The following is a 15753-nucleotide window of genomic DNA, read 5'->3' on the forward strand; positions in this document are numbered from 1 at the left end:
TCTCCGCCGCTTCCGCCCGCCGCCCTGACGTCACCGGAAGTGAGCCGCGCGGGGCCGCTCTAGGCGGCTTGGAGGACCCCGGGGAGCAGACGAGACGGGAGGTGGCGCAGGGCTGAGCTGCGGTGGGGATGGATCCCTTTAGGGTTCCATATGGGGTGGATCCTTATGGAATGGTTCCCTTTGGGATGGATCCCTTTGGGATGGACCCCCCCCAACACACACACGCCAGGAGGGGTCCCCGCTGAGGAGGCGGTCCCTGATGGGCGGAGCATCCAGCCCGGTCCTTCCACATCCCATCAAGGGGATCCCTGCTTGGGGGTGTATCCCCCCTGGACCCCTCTTCCCAATGGATAGTGCCCCCCCCCTTCCTTTTTACCCTAGGAGGGGGGTCCAGCTGGGGGATGCTCCCCTCTAACACGAGTGGGTAACTTGGGGGGGGGGGTGTCCATCATGGTCCTCCCCATCCCCATGAGGGGGTCCCCACTTTGGGGGTGCTCCCATCCTGGTCCCCAGGTCCCCATCCCCATAAGAGGGTCCCTGCTTTGGGGATGCTCCCATCCTGGTCCCCAGGTCCCCATCCCCATGAGGGGGTCCCCACTTTGGGGGTGCTCCCATCCTGGTCCCGAGGTCCCCATCCCCATAAGAGGGTCCCTGCTTTGGGGATGCTCCCATCCTGGTCCCCAGGTCCCCATCCCCATGAGGGGGTCCCCACTTTGGGGGTGCTCCCATCCTGGTCCCCAGGTCCCCATCCCCATAAGAGGGTCCCCACTTTGGGGGATGCTCCCATCCTGGTCCCCAGGTCCCCATCCCCATGAGGGGGTCAATACTTTAGGGATGCTCCCATCCTGGTCCCCAGGTCCCCATCCCCATAAGAGGGTCCCTGCTTTGGGGATGCTGCCACCCTGGTTCCCATCCCCATAAGAGTGTCCCTGCTGCAGGACTCGTTCCTCCCCATCCTCTCCCCATACCCCCCAGTTGAGGTCCCTGCTTTGGGGGTTATCCCCACCCGGATCCTGCCCCATCCCAGACATTATCCCCATGCAGGACCACGCTGAACCCATCTCCCCAATCAGGCGCTGTCCCCGTGTCACCGTATCCCTACCGGTAGCGGACCTTGCCCTGCCTCAGCCCCTTGGACTCTGAGCTGCACCTGCGAGGGATCCATCACCACCACGCTGCCCTATGGAGGTGAGCCCTTTACACTGCTATGGGGTCCCTATGTTACCCCTTTGTGTCACCCCTTTGTGTCACCCCTTTGTGCCCCCAGGTCCCCAAGAAGCTGGTGAACTCAGTGTCGGGCTGTGCTGACGATGCTCTGGCCGGGCTGGTGGCTTCCAACCCAGGGCTGCAGCTGCTGCAGGGACACCGGGTGGCCCTAAGAGCTGACCTGGTGGCCATAAGGGGCCGGGTGGCTCTCATTTCCGGAGGGGGCTCTGGCCATGAGCCTGCCCATGCAGGTAAGCGCCTCCCCACCGTGAACCAGTGTTCCCAGTGCGGCTCCGAGCTCCCTGTGCTGTTCCATAGGGTACATTGGGAAGGGGATGCTCACTGGTGTGGTGGCTGGAGCCGTCTTCACCTCTCCGGCTGTGGGCAGCATCCTGGCGGCCATCCGGGCTGTGACACAGGCTGGGGCAGGTAGGGATGAGCTTCCAACCCAAACCAGTCCATGATTCCGTGGTTAATCCCATGATTCCATGGTTAATCCCATGATTCCATGGTTAATCCCATGATTCCATGGTTAATCCCATGATTCCATGGTTAATTCCATGATTCCATGGTTAATCCCATGATTCCATGGTTAATTCCATGATTCCATGGTTAATCCCATGATTCATTCCATGATTCCATGGTTAATCCCATGATTCCATGGTTAATTCCATGATTCCATGGTTAATCCCATGATTCCATGGTTAATTCCATGATTCATTCGATGTTTCCATGGTTAATCCCATGATTCCGTGGTTAATCCCATGATTCTGTGGTTAATCCCATGATTCCGTGGTTAATTCCATGATTCCATGGTTAATCCCATGATTCCATGGTTAATTCCATGATTCCATGGTTAATCCCATGATTCCGTGGTTAATCCCATGATTCCGTGGTTAATCCCATGATTCCATGGTTAATCCCATGTTTCCGTGGTTAATCCCATGATTCCGTGGTTAATCCCATGATTCCATGGTTAATCCCATGATTCCACGGTTAATCCCATGATTCCGTGGTTAATCCCATGATTCCATGGTTAATCCCATGATTCCACGGTTAATCCCATGATTCCGTGGTTAATCCCATGATTCCATGGTTAATTCCATGATCCCGTGGTTAATTCCATGATTCCATGGTTAATTCCATGATCCCGTGGTTAATTCCATGATTCCATGGTTAATGCCATGATTCCATGGTTAATGCCATGATTCCATGGTTAATCCCATGATTCCATGGTTAATCCCATGATTCCATGGTTAATGCCATGATTCCATGGTTAATCCCATGATTCCGTGGTTAATCCCATGACTCCATGGTTAATCCCATGATTCCATGGTTAATCCCATGACTGAGAGGTTTGCAGACCCTATCCCCTAGGTCCCAATGAAGACCCCACTCCCTTCACTACCCCTGCCCCATTGCCCCCCGCACCCTCATAGCCCCAATCCCCATCCCCTTGAGCCCATCCCGCACATCCACGCTTCACCCATCCCATGTCCCTCCGCAGCCGGGACCCTCCTCATCGTCAAGAACTACACCGGGGACCGGCTCAACTTCGGGCTGGCGCTGGAGCGGGCACGGGCAGAGGGGACCGACGTGCGCATGGTGGTGGTGGGCGATGACAGCGCCTTCGCCACGCTGAAGAAAGCCGGGCGCCGTGGGCTCTGTGGCACCATCCTCATCCATAAGGTGACTGGGATGCAATGGGAATATGGGATATGGGGGGGGGGGTGATGGTCCTTACCCATTGTGCTCTTTGCAGGTCGCAGGAGCTCTGGCTGAGGCAGGAGCGAGCTTGGATGAGATCGTGGAGAAGGTGTCATTGGCTGCCAAAGGCTTGGGTAGGGGAAGGGGATCCTTTAGTGCTCCTCAAGGGGATGCTGAGCCCCATCCCTGGCAAACCAGAGCCCCCCCATTAGCTCCATGGAACCTGGCGCATCCCTCCCCACGCAGGTACCCTGGGGCTCAGCCTGGCCCCATGCAGCGTTCCCGGCTCCAAACCCACTTTCCAGCTGGATGCTGATGAGATGGAGCTGGGTCTGGGTGAGGAGATGCCCCCCATTCCCCATGGGATCGACATCCCTTGGTGCTGGAGGTGGCCGCAGCATCACTGATGCTGCCCTATCTCCCCACAGGGATCCACGGTGAGGCAGGAGTGCGCAGGATGAAGGTGAGCGCGGTCCTGTTGGGTCCCCCCAATGCTCCCCACACCCCCCCCCACTCTTCCCTCAATGTCCCCCCATTGTCCCCCTATTATCCCCCTAGATGCTGACAGCAGATGAGGCGGTGGAGATGATGCTGGCCCACATGACAGACCCCTCCAATGCCTCCCACCTCCCTCTTAGCCCTGGTGAGCCCCCATTCACCCTCCAAACCCCCCCCAGACCCCATAGGCAGGGGTCTCATCCTGCTCCTCCCCTTTAGGAGCCTCCGTGGTGCTGGTAGTGAACAACCTGGGTGGTTTGTCCTGCCTGGAGCTGGGCATCGTGGCCGGGGCTGCTGTGCGCTGCCTGGGTGAGTACCGGGGGCTCCATTCCCTTGCTCTGCTCCTGCTGCTGATGCTCATGGTCCTTCCTCCATGGCCACAGAGAGACGAGGGATCAGCATCACCAGGGCACTGGTTGGCTCCTTCATGACGGCGCTGGAGATGGCCGGGGTCTCCCTCACCCTCATGCTGGTGGATGAGGAGCTGGTGGGGCTCATTGGTGCGTGGGGCTGCCCACAGGTGATGGGGATGCTCAGGACCCGGTGTGGTCCTTGGTTGGGGGGGGGTATCCATCACTCACCTCCTGCCTCTCCAGATGCCAAGACCACGGCCATGGCATGGCCCAACGTGGCCACGGCGCCGGCCACGAGCCAGAGACAGGAGCTACCAGCACCAAAGGAGGGAGCAGGGACCATGCAGCATGAACCCAGCTCTGGTAGGGCAGCATCAAGGAGCTTGGATCCCTTATGGAACCACCTCCCTGTGCCTTGGTTTCCCTGTATCCACCCAAGGTGATGCCTCCTCCTCGCAGGGCCCGGTGCGGCGCGGGTGCAGAGGGTGCTGGAGCTGGTGTGCAGCACCCTGCTGGCCATGCAGGACAGGCTCAACGAGCTGGACCGGCAGGCAGGAGATGGGGACTGCGGCCACACGCACGCTCGGGCTGCTCGAGGTGGGGCAGGGAGTTATGGGGCAGGGAGTTATGGGGCAGGGTACCTGAATCATGGGAGTCATGGGATGAAGGGAGCCAAAGCCCCTTTAGGAACCCCCTGTCAGCTGCCCCAAGGCATTGGGGGGGTCTCCCTGCTTGTCCCTATGGCCTAAGGGGCTCCCTCCCAGTCTGTTCCCATCTCCTCCCTGCAGCCATCCAGGAGTGGGTCCATGCCCAGTCCCCCCCAGCAGCCCCAGCCCAGCTCCTCTCAGCCCTGGCTGACCTCTTATTGGAGAAGATGGGGGGCTCCTCTGGTGTGGTGAGTGCAAGGGGGGGGATGGGACAAGAGGGGACCTCCCCCCCCATGACCCCTCACCCCCAGTGCCCCACAGCTCTATGGGCTCTTCCTGACGGCGGCCGCCCGGCCCCTGCTCCGCAGCACTGAGCTCCCAGCATGGGCTGATGCCATGGATGCAGGCATTGAAGCCATGCAGAGGTGGGTGAGCAGGGTCAGGGGACCCCCCTACCCCAACACTGGGACCCCCAGACCTTCCCACTAACCCTCTCCTGCATCCCCCCCCCCAGGTATGGAGGTGCTGCCCCAGGGGACAGGACAATGGTGAGTGCTGGTGTCCTGTTGGGGGGACTTGGGCTTGTGGGGTCCTCAAAGCAACGGCTGGAGTGAGGCCATGGGGATGCTGCAATGGAGCAGCTCTGCTCTGGAGCCAGGCTGGGAGAGCTGGGCTGGGGCAGCCTGGACAAGAGAAGGCTCCTGAAGGGGAGACCTGAGAGCAGCTCCAGTGCCTGAAGGGGCTGCAGGGAACCTGGAGAGGGGCTTGGGACAAGGGCCTGTAGGGCCAGGCCAAGGGGAATGGCTTGAACCTGCCCGAGGGGAGACTGAGCTGAGCTCTTAGGCAGAAGCTCTTCCCTTGTGAGGGTGCTGAGGCGCTGGCACAGGGTGCCCAGAGAAGCTGTGGCTGCCCCATCCCTGGCAGTGCTCAAGGACACAGGGGCTTGGAGCAAGCTGCTCCAATGGAAAGGGTTGGAGCTGGATGAGCTTCATCCCAACCCATTCCATGACTCCACATGGGGCAGAGCCACAATCCAGGCTGCTCCCATCCGGCTCTCAGCCCCTTCCCCATCTCCCCAGTTGGACTCTCTGTGTGCTGCAGCACAGGCTCTGCATCCCCTGCGCAGCCCCGGTGCCGAGCTGCTGCCCGTGCTGACCAACGCTGTGCAGGTACCATGTGTGTGTATGGGGGGATCCCAGTGCAGGGCTGGCTTGGGAATTGGATATGGGAATCCCTTTGATGCCCTGGTCCATCCCCTTTACCCCTGCAGAGCGCGGAGGCTGCAGCAGAGGCCACCAAGCACATGGAGGCCGGGGCGGGCAGAGCCAGCTACATCAGCTCAGCACGGCTGCTGCAGCCCGACCCGGGGGCTGTGGCTGTGGCTGCAGTGCTCAAGGCAGTGCTGGAGGGGCTGCAGAGCTGATGGGGGGGGGGCTGCATCTCACTTCTGACCCCCCTCCATGCCCTCAATAAACCTTTGTGGTCCTCAAGCTGCTCCAGTGCTTCCCTAGGGATGCAGCGGGATGGGATGGGGATGGGGATGCGGAGCAGGGATCCTGTGCTTCATCATCACTGAGGAAGGAAGCTTCTGGGCTGAGCACGAGTTCAGCACCAGGGTAACCACAGGGCTCACATGGCCCCAGGCACGGGGCTTGGAGACACAGGGGGAAGGCAGAAAGGAGAAGCAGGGGATGGGGGCCAGCACTGGGGTCTCCTCCTCCAGCCCCATCCGGGCTCCTATGGCCCTGCTTTGTCCCCAGGGATGCGGATGCAGGAGCCCTGCAGAAGCCAGTGCTTTATTAAGTAGCCAGGAGGGCCCTGTGAGGCTCCTGGGCTGCTCCCACCACCATGGGGTGGAGGGAGAGGCACCCTGGTGAAGGGCAAGGCACGGGGTGAGGGTTCCCTGCATCCCCATCAGGTTCATGGGTGCTCCTCCAGCAGCTGCTGCCAGCTCCAGGGGCTGCTTTGGAGCACAGCACACTCCAGGGAGGAGATTCCAGATGCATGGAAGCACGAGGATGCAGGCACGAGCATCCCCCTGTGGCTGCCCCCATCCTGCCCCAGGTCACAAAGGGGGCAAAGAGATGTCCTCATGGCAGCAGCATCTCCTGCAGGGGAGCTGAGCGTGGTCCTCCCATGGAGTTGGGAGCATTGGGTGCAGGCTCCTGGGTGAGGACAAGGTGATGGCCACAGGCAGGGCCAGCAGGGAAGAGCTGGGATCCAAATCTCAGTGCTGGGATCCTGGGAATGGCTCCAGCAGAGTAAGCAGGGAAGTGATGGAGCCAAAGCTCGGGAAGGGCAGGGATAGACCTCGGATGCTCCAGCACAGCAGGCAGGGAAGCGATGGGATCCAAAGAGCCCACGAATGGCAGGGAGAGACCTCAGCTGCTCCATCAGCATCAGTGCTCAGCATCAAGCAGTGGCTGTGGGGAGGATACAGCTGAGCCCCACATCCATCCCCACACAGGGATAACCCAGGGGGGGGAACCAGCACCCCCAAATCCACCCCATAGCGAACCCAGTACCTGACGGGAGTCGGGGCAGTCAGCATCAGGGCGCTTCCAGCTCGGCCGGGCCAGGGCACCCAGCACCAGCACCCCAAAGAGCAGGATGAGGAGCCCCAAGGTGTTGGCAAACACAGCCTCAGCAGGCAGGAGCTTGTATTGTGCTGTCCCATTCTTCCTTAAGGGGGGGAAAGGAGCCCAAAGCTGTCCTGGATGTGCCCAGCCTCCCCATCCAACCCCACAGTACCCCTGCAGCAGGGAGTGGAGCAGAGCATCACCCGTTTGCCCTATGCCCAACAGGGTTTGGGTTCACTCTGCTCCACTGGGAGCCCAAAGCCTGCTTGCTCCCCAGTACACAGGATGCTCACAGGCTGAAGAAGAGCTTCTCGTTGATGCCTGACACGCAGGAGGCCACGGACAGCAGCAGGATGGTGGAGCCAAAGAAGATGTGGATGGGTTTGTAGAGGCCTCGGAGCCAGGCAGGAGCCCAGGGGAGCAGGAAGGTGCTGAATCCAACCAGCCACTGTGGGAGGGAAGGGAGGATGGGGAGGGAATGGGGCTGGGATGCAGGAGCAGGAGCATCACTCACTGACAGCAGAGCAGGATGGGGAGGGAATGGGGCTGGGATGCAGGAGCAGGAGCATCACTCACTGACAGCAGAGCAGGATGGGGAGGGAATGGAGCTGGGATGCAGGAGCAGGAGCATCACTCACTGACAGCAGAGCAGGATGGGGAGTGCATGGAGCTGGGATGCAGGAGCAGGAGCATCACTCACTGACAGCAGAGCAGGATGGGGAGTGCATGGGGCTGGGATGCAGGAGCAGGAGCATCACTCACTGACAGCAGAGCAGGATGGGGAGTGCATGGAGCTGGGATGCAGGAGCAGGAGCATCACTCACTGACAGCAGAGCAGGATGGGGAGTGCATGGAGCTGGGATGCAGGAGCAGGAGCATCACTCACTGACAGCAGAGCAGGATGGGGAGTGCATGGAGCTGGGATGCAGGAGCAGGAGCATCACTCACTGACAGCAGAGCAGGATGGGGAGTGCATGGAGCTGGGATGCAGGAGCAGGAGCATCACTCACTGACAGCAGAGCAGGATGGGGAGTGCATGGAGCTGGGATGCAGGAGCAGGAGCATCACTCACTGACAGCAGAGCAGGATGGGGAGTGCATGGAGCTGGGATGCAGGAGCAGGAGCATCACTCACTGACAGCAGAGCAGGATGGGGAGTGCATGGGGCTGGGATGCAGGAGCAGGAGCATCACTCACTGACAGCAGAGCAGGATGGGGAGTGCATGGGGCTGGGATGCAGGAGCAGGACCAGCACTCACTGACAGCAGAGCAGGATGGGGAGTGCATGGGGCTGGGATGCAGGAGCAGGACCAGCACTCACTGACAGCAGAGCAGGATGGGGAGTGCATGGAGCTGGGATGCAGGAGCAGGACCAGCACTCACTGACAGCAGAGCAGGATGGGGAGTGCATGGAGCTGGGATGCAGGAGCAGGAGCATCACTCACTGACAGCAGGGCAGGATGGGGAGTGCATGGGGCTGGGATGCAGGAGCAGGAGCATCACTCACTGACAGCAGAGCAGGATGGGGAGTGCATGGGGCTGGGATGCAGGAGCAGGAGCATCACTCACTGACAGCAGAGCAGGATGGGGAGTGAATGGAGCTGGGATGCAGGAGCAGGAGCATCACTCACCTGACAGCAGAAGAGCAGCACAGTGGCCAGGCCCAACCAGCTGTGCAATGAGTACATATTGGGGGTACCTTGTGCATTGTGGAAGCGGAACACGGCCACCAAGCCCAGCGCTGCCAGGCTGAGGGCTACCAGTGCCAGGGAGCTGTGCAGCACCTTCCAGGGCAGCTTGGGACCGCTCCAGGATGCGGGCAGGCGATAAACCAGGGATGCTGTGGGATGAGGCGGTGAGGATGGAGCCGCGTTAGGTCCGCACCCCCCCCTTTGCACCCCACTTACCTGCCCCATAGAGCACCACCATGGCCGTCACCATCAGCACCGGGTGCCAGTTGAACATGCGGGCGCTGCCGTCCCAAGCGAAGCCCCCTCGCCAGTACTGGCACCAGGAGCTCACAAAGGCCACGCACAGCAAGCCCAGGAGGCCCAGGAGGAGGCAGAAGGGCAGGAAGGGCACGTCCAGCATCTCCACAATGGGATGGGGGCACCTAGGGAAGAGCAAGGCCTCTGTGTATGGGGCTCTGTGGGGAGGAGCCGCTGAAAGGGGAACTGGGCTCCAGCCCAGCTGCTGCCTGCATAGGGAATGATGGCAGGGCTGGAGCCGGGCCCATGCTATGAGAAGGCACCCCATAGGGGACAACGTTAAGGGCATCCCAATGGGTCTCTCCTGTACCCCCCCCCACATTGTCCTCAGGACCCCATTGATGTAATCCCTTCCCTTTCCACACCCCATCCCCACCATAGGGCTCACCCCAATTGGATGCAAGGCACCGCTCCCATACCCTCATCCTAGCATCACCCCTCGCCCCATAGGGGTAAATGGGACCCCACGGGCAGCACCCATCGTGGTACCTGCGCTATGGTCCTGCCCTCAGCCTGTGGGGCTCCAAGCAGGAGGCTGAGCTCATTTGAATGGCGATTTGCATCTGCCTCCAGCAAGGGCTATTTCTGGCCCCGTCGGGGGTGGGGACAGCCCCGTCCTGCCCCACAGAGGCCGCCCCACGGCAGTGGGACACGGCCCCACAGCGGGGTCGGGGGGGGGGGGGGAGATAAGGAGCTCGGACACCCATTGCTTGGGGCACTGCAGTGCTGAGCTGCCCCACGGCACCCATAGAGCATGGGGATTGGGCCTGGCCCTATAGCATCCACAGAGCATGGGGAACAGGGCTGGCTCTATTGCACCCATAGAGCATGGGGATTGGGCCTGGCCCCATAGCACCCATAGAGCACGGGGATCGGGCCTAGCCCCATGGCACCCATAGAGCGTGGGGAATCGGGGCTGGCCCCATAGCACCCATAGAGCATGGGAAACAGGGCTGGCCCCAGGGCACTCACAGAGCATGGGGAACAGGGCTGGCCCCATGGCTCCCCCCGGGCCTGGTCCCATGGCACCCACAGAGCATGGGGAACGGGGCTGGCCCTATGGCACCCATAGAGCATGGGGATCGGCGCTGGCCCCATGGGCCTAGTCCCATGGCACCCATAGAGCATGCGGAACAGGGCTGGCCCCATGGCTTCCCCCGGGCCTGGCCCCATGGCACCCACAGAGCATGGGAATCGGGCCTGGCCCCATAGCACCCACAGAGCATGGGAATCGGGCTTGGCCCCATGGCACCCACAGAGCATGGGGATCGGCGCTGGCCCCATGGGCCTGGCCCCATGGCACTCCCTTCCTATAACACCGGGCACACGGGGCCCTGCCCCACGGCTCCCCCCGGTACCGGGGCCGTACCTCGCCCCCTCCGCCCCGCCGGGCGCCTCCATCGTGGCCGGCGCCGCTCGCCCCGGTGGTGGCGCCGAGCCCAGGCCGCCAATGCCCCCGGTGATCAGCGAGAGCGGCGGCCAGAGCGGCCTCAGCTCGGCCCCAGCGCGGCCCTTCTAGCCACGCACTTCCGCCTTCCTCTCGGTGCCCGCGCCGTTGCCGTGGAGACGGAAGATGGCGGCCGCAGGTCAGCGCTGGGCCGCGGTGCGGTGCGGGCACACGGGGGGACATAGATGGGGTAGGAGGGGGACATGAAGGGACAAGGGGGCACACAGCGGCACCCACAACCCCGGCACTACCGGTGTGTGCGCTCCGGGGAGCATCGAGCCCGCTTTCGGTGGGGAACGGGGGGCTTTGGGGGTGTCCGGTGGGGCTGCGGCCTCCTTAGGGCCTGGTAAAGGGGGTCCGCGAGGGGTGTGAGGGGGGAAGAGGGGACGAGGGGGGCCCACATCGGTGTTGGGGCTGTAAAGCGTGGTTGTCCCCTTCCCCCCCCCCATCGCAGCCCTATGGGTGCCAGGACAAGGGGGATCCCGCGTTGCCCTGCACCCCTCCTTGCCCCCTGCACCCCCGTTACCTGCCCCGTGCTCCGCGTCCCTGCTTTGGCAGTGGAGGGCAGGGAGGGTTGGGCCTCCCCGGTGCTGCCCGGCCGGCCCCGTGTGGCCTCACAGCAGCCCCAGGCCTGGGTGCGGGCTCCAGGAGGCCCCGCGTGTCCGAGCCTGTCCCCACAGCGCGGCCTGGGACTCACCCGTGGGCCTTGGCCCTGCAGAGGTTGGGGCTGGGGAGGCCGCACCTCGGATCCTGGGCTCAGCTCTGGGCCCCTCACTGCAAGAGAGACCTTGAGGGGCTGGAGCGGGGCCAGAGCAGGGCAATGGAGCTGGGGCAGGGCCTGGAGCCCAAGGGTGATGGGGAAGGGCTGAGGGAGCTGGGGGGTTCAGATGGAGAAGAGAAGGCTCAGGGGGGACCTGATGGCTGCCTCCAACTGCCTGACAGGAGGATGGAGCCAGGAGGGGCTGGGCTCTGCTCCCAAGGAACAAGGGCTGGGACAAGAGGAACCGGCCTCAAGCTGCACCAGGGCAGGGTTAGATGGAGCTGGGGAACAATTCCTGCCCCAGAGGGTGCTCAGGCATTGGAACAGGCTGCCCAGGGAACCGGCCCTGCAAGTGCTCCCAAACCCTACAGACGATGCCCTCAGTGCTATGGGCTGTGGTGGCCTTGGCAGGGCTGGGATTGCTGATCATAAAGGCCTTTTCCAGCCTGGCTGATTGTAGGGGTGAATCTGAACCTGCTGCATGGGGAGAAAGGAGAGGGACGCAGCCCAGGGCTTCATCCCATGCTGCCAAACCAAAGCTCTGCTCCCCCTCCAGGTCCTGGCAATGGAAACGAGCAACACTGAGCCCCTCAGCTCCACGCCATGAGCTGCCTTTGCCTCTGGGGACGCTGGAGCTGAGAGCTCCAAGGCCAAGGGAAGGAGGATGCTCCAGACCAGCAACTACAGCCTGGTGCTGTTCCTGCAGTTCCTGCTCCTCTTCTATGACCTCTTTGTCAACTCCTTCTCGGAGCTGCTCCGCACAGCTCCTGCTGTCCAGCTCGTCCTCTTCATGTGAGTACCCACAGGGGGGCTGTGGCCACCCTGGTGGGACAGGAAGGTTGGGATCTCACCCCGTTTCCCTCCTCCTGCAGCATCCAGGACATTGCTATTCTCTTCAACGTCATCATCATCTTCCTCATGTTCTTCAACACCTTCGTCTTCCAGGCTGGGCTGGTCAATCTCCTCTTCCACAAGTTCAAGGGCACCATCCTGCTGTCTGCAGCCTACCTGGGGCTCAGCATCTCCTTCCACGTGTGGGTTATGGTAGGTTGGGGCCGCTGGTTCCTCCTGAGGGTGACCAGCACAACCCTCTGCTCCCTCCTTCAGCCCCTCTTCCATGAGAGGAAGACCATCATCCACCCAGCAGGGTCAGTTTGGTGTCCCCCCATTGGCATCCGGATGGAAGGAGGGAGCTGCCCCATCCCAGCCCTTTTCCTAAAGGCTGGAAAATCCTCTTCCCCCCCCCAGGGAAAGCAGCTCCAGCTCCGTGCTGCCACGGGATAATCCCTGCTGAGGGCTGGGACAGCAGCTCCTGCTTTACCTGGGATTAATCCCCAGCAAACACCAGTGCTCAGAGCCTGCTGGCACTGGGCAGCCCTGAGGGCATTCAGGGGGTCCTGGTTCTGTTGAAGCAGCATCTTCCCCTTTTCATCCCCAAAGAAACTCCCTCTTATCCCCATCCCCTGAAGAAGCAGCCCCATGCCCTGCCCAGCCCCTGGGCATCCTCCTCTATGGGGTCTCATCCCCCTCCATCCTCAGGGTGAGGGTCTCTCCTCACCCCGTTGCCCCTGGGTCTGGAGCAGCCACGTTGGTGCTGCCCAGATCCCGCAGGCAGGGGATTGACAGGGGATTTGCAGGGATCTGAAGCAGGAATAGGTCCTGGCTCGCTGGTTAAATCCCCTGAGCTGCTTAACCTTTGGGGTGGGGGTGTCCCCAAAGTGATGGAGCTGCTGCGAGGGCTGCAGCAGCTCTGCCCTGGAGCCAGGCTGGGAGAGCTGGGCTGGGGCAGCCTGGACAAGAGAAGGCTCCTGAAGGGGAGACCTTAGAGCAGCTCCAGTGCCTAAAGGGGCTGCAGGGAACCTGGAGAGGGGCTTGGGACAAGGGCCTGTAGGGCCAGGCCAAGGGGAATGGCTTGAACCTGCCCGAGGGGAGACTGAGCTGAGCTCTTAGGCAGAAGCTCTTCCCTGTGAGGGTGCTGAGGCGCTGGCACAGGGTGCCCAGAGAAGCTGTGGCTGCCCCATCCCTGGCAGTGCTCAAGGACACAGGGGCTTGGAGCAAGCTGCTCCAGTGGAAGGTGTTGGGGTTGGAACTGGATGGGCTTTCAGCTCCCTTCATCCCACCCCATCCCATGCCTCCTGTCTGTGCTCAGAACCTGCGCTGGCGCGACTCCAGCCGCTTCGTGTGGACCGAAGGCCTGCAGACCCTCTTCGTGTTCCAGCGCCTGGGTAAGGGCTGGGGCTCACAGGAGCCCTGCTGGGCCCCTGCTACTTTTGGGGTGCCCCTGGGGATGAAGGTGGGTGCTCACCTTCACACCCCTCTTCCTCCCTCCCGCAGCGGCCGTGCTCTATTGCTACTTCTACAAGAGGACCGCGGTGCACCTGGGGGACCCCCTCTTCTACCAGGACTCTCTGTGGCTGCGCAAGGAGTTTGAGCAGTTCCGTGGCTGACGGTTCCCCTCCATTCTCCATCACCTCCTGGCCCCCAGTGGGGACCGCTGGTCCTCACTGGTACCAGCACCTCAGGTGGATGCTAGGAGCTTATCCGCACCCCACTGTGCATCAGGATGGAGCCGCATCCCTTGTTTTGGGGCTCAAGTGGTTTTGTAATCAGTAAAGAAATAAATGAGCTGTGTTTTCCAACGCTGACCCCCCCGCCCTGCCCCGGGCTGTTCCCTCCATCCCATTCACTCTCTGCCTCCCAGCATCCTTCCCCCAGCTCCTGGCTGCGTTTCCAGCCCGTTAACGGGGCAGTGCCCACCGTGTAGTGGAGAGAACCGCGGCACAACCCGTGTGTGTGTGTGTGTTTTGGGGGGGAACACCCGGCGAGCCCCCCCTCAATTCACCGTGCCTAAGTGCCGGCTGCGCGCCTCGAACCCGCGGCCTCCCGGCTCAGTCCTCCGGGATCATAGAGAGGGCGGAGGGAGCGGGCGAGGGCGGCGGCGGTTGCCATGGAGATGGAAGATGGCGCCTAGGAGTGAGTTAAGCCCCGCGGCCGGGGGCCCGGGGAGGGCAGAACGGGGCCGGGAGGAACCGGGGGCTCGGTGCGGCCGGAACCGGCCCCTTTGGGCGCTGCCCGCCCACCGCCGCCTTGTGCCCGCAGGCCGCCAGCGCTCCTCGGCCCCGCTGCAGGTCCTGCTCTTCCTCAATGGCTGGTACAGCGCGACCTACTTCCTGCTGGAGGCCTTCATCTTCGTGTACAAGGGTGAGCCCCCCCCGTACCCCGGTACCCCTGGAGCGCATCCGGGGGTCCCGGTCCCGGTCCCTGCCCCTGCGCTGGGCGGGCTCTGAGGTGGCTGTGCCCGCAGTGCTGCTGCTGCCCTACCCCTTCACCAACCTGGTGCTGGACGTGGCGCTGCTCTTCCTCTACCTCGGCACTGAGGCGACGCGCATCTTCTTCGGTGAGTGCTTTGGGACAAGGGCCTGTAGGGCCAGGCCAAGGGGAATGGCTTGAACCTGCCCGAGGGGAGACTGAGCTGAGCTCTTAGGCAGAAGCTCTTCCCTGTGAGGGTGCTGAGGCGCTGGCACAGGGTGCCCAGAGAAGCTGTGGCTGCCCCAGCCCTGGCAGTGCTCAAGCACACAGGGGCTTGGAGCACTGGGGTTGGCCCTTGTGAGCGTTCAGCTCCCTTCCTCCCAACCCACCCCATGGCTCCGAGTGCTGGTGACACCGAGAGCCCCAAGAACCGATGGGACCCACAAGGCCCCCCTCTGTTCCCATCCCCACAACAGGCTCCAAGGGCAACCTGTGCCAGCGGAAGGTTCCCCTCTGCATCAGCCTGGCGCTGACGGTGCCGGCAGCCGTGATGGCCACCTATTACCTACTGCTGCAGACCTATGCCCTGCGCCTGGAAGCCATCCTCAACGCCATCCTCCTCCTCTTCTACAGCCTGGAGCTGCTGCTGGCTGTCCTGGCGCTCCTCTCCTTCTCCAGGTACCTTTCCCAGGCTGCTCCCTATGGAATGCCAGACTTCCAAGCTGCTTTAGCACTCCTCCATCCCTCTTTTATCCCTTAACAGCGCAGACTCATACTGAGGCCCTGCGCCACGCCAAAGGACCAGGTACAGGAGGCACTGGGTGCTCAGCACCCCCCCGTTGGGTGTCTCCCCATCGGCCAGGAGTGACCTGCGAGGCAGCCCCCTCCCTGCTGCCCCCCAGGACGTGCACGGCAGCTCCAGGTACTGAGAATTCCTATTTTTTTTGCTACCTTCTCACAAGAATTCCCTCTTTTCCAATAAATATTTATTTTTACCTGGGGCCTGAGCACTTGGGTTGCACCCCCCCCCGTCTCCAGGGCACCCCCCACTGCTGCTCTGAGTGCTTGGAGGGGCAGAAAAGCCCCTCAGTAGCAGCCCATCAGTCCCCAACCACCCCTTGTCCACTCAGCAGAGCAGCTTTAAAGCACTCCAGACCCCTCTTCATCACTTCCAACACTTCATAGGCAAGGCAAGGTCCTACACCTGGGTCAGGGCAACCCCAGGCATAGAGGCAGATGGGTGGAGAAGAGATGCAGAGCAGCCTGAGGAGGACTTGGGGGTGTTGGGTGATGAGAAACTGAACATGAGCAGGGTTCAGT

General features: G+C 62.1%; 4 protein-coding genes across 5 annotated transcripts; 3 read left to right on the forward strand and 1 right to left on the reverse strand.

Annotated features, from left to right (window-relative positions):
- Window positions 1-1090: 1090 nt before the first annotated feature.
- TKFC (triokinase and FMN cyclase) lies at window positions 1091-5901 on the forward strand. 2 transcript variants are annotated; one of them, XM_061348474.1, is made up of 17 exons: window positions 1091-1188; window positions 1268-1457; window positions 1525-1635; window positions 2714-2895; window positions 2969-3047; window positions 3160-3249; window positions 3342-3376; window positions 3472-3556; window positions 3631-3720; window positions 3795-3911; window positions 4008-4127; window positions 4224-4361; window positions 4553-4659; window positions 4733-4836; window positions 4926-4959; window positions 5491-5580; window positions 5682-5901. In XM_061348474.1, the coding sequence occupies exons 1-17, from the start codon at window positions 1183-1185 to the stop codon at window positions 5832-5834; spliced, it is 1731 nt and encodes a 576-aa protein (XP_061204458.1). In that variant the 5' UTR covers window positions 1091-1182; the 3' UTR covers window positions 5835-5901. The 2 variants fall into 2 exon arrangements, with proteins under 2 accessions (XP_061204458.1, XP_061204459.1); XM_061348475.1 differs by having other exon boundaries at window positions 5491-5572; window positions 5674-5901.
- Window positions 5902-6638: 737 nt separating this feature from the next.
- Window positions 6639-10396, reverse strand: LOC133209704 (lysosomal membrane ascorbate-dependent ferrireductase CYB561A3). The gene is made up of 6 exons (XM_061348449.1): window positions 10347-10396; window positions 8897-9102; window positions 8621-8829; window positions 7284-7438; window positions 6937-7089; window positions 6639-6834 (listed from the first exon to the last, which is right to left on the reverse strand). Exons 1-6 carry the CDS (start codon window positions 10376-10378, stop codon window positions 6639-6641), a joined length of 951 nt encoding a protein of 316 aa, XP_061204433.1. The 5' UTR covers window positions 10379-10396.
- Window positions 10397-10461: 65 nt separating this feature from the next.
- Window positions 10462-13674, forward strand: TMEM138 (transmembrane protein 138). The gene is made up of 5 exons (XM_061348459.1): window positions 10462-10563; window positions 11741-11976; window positions 12057-12228; window positions 13334-13409; window positions 13519-13674. Exons 2-5 carry the CDS (start codon window positions 11849-11851, stop codon window positions 13629-13631), a joined length of 489 nt encoding a protein of 162 aa, XP_061204443.1. The 5' UTR covers window positions 10462-10563; window positions 11741-11848; the 3' UTR covers window positions 13632-13674.
- Window positions 13675-14029: 355 nt separating this feature from the next.
- Window positions 14030-15428, forward strand: TMEM216 (transmembrane protein 216). Its single transcript, XM_061348468.1, has 5 exons — window positions 14030-14157; window positions 14284-14385; window positions 14489-14581; window positions 14910-15111; window positions 15197-15428. Exons 1-5 carry the CDS (start codon window positions 14145-14147, stop codon window positions 15210-15212), a joined length of 426 nt encoding a protein of 141 aa, XP_061204452.1. The 5' UTR covers window positions 14030-14144; the 3' UTR covers window positions 15213-15428.
- Window positions 15429-15753: the final 325 nt, after the last annotated feature.

This window comes from Neopsephotus bourkii, unplaced genomic scaffold (assembly GCF_033783945.1).
Source record: "Neopsephotus bourkii isolate Nb327-2 ecotype Australia unplaced genomic scaffold, CSIRO-AGI_Nbou_v1 NB_358, whole genome shotgun sequence".
Taxonomy (NCBI): domain Eukaryota; kingdom Metazoa; phylum Chordata; class Aves; order Psittaciformes; family Psittacidae; genus Neopsephotus; species Neopsephotus bourkii.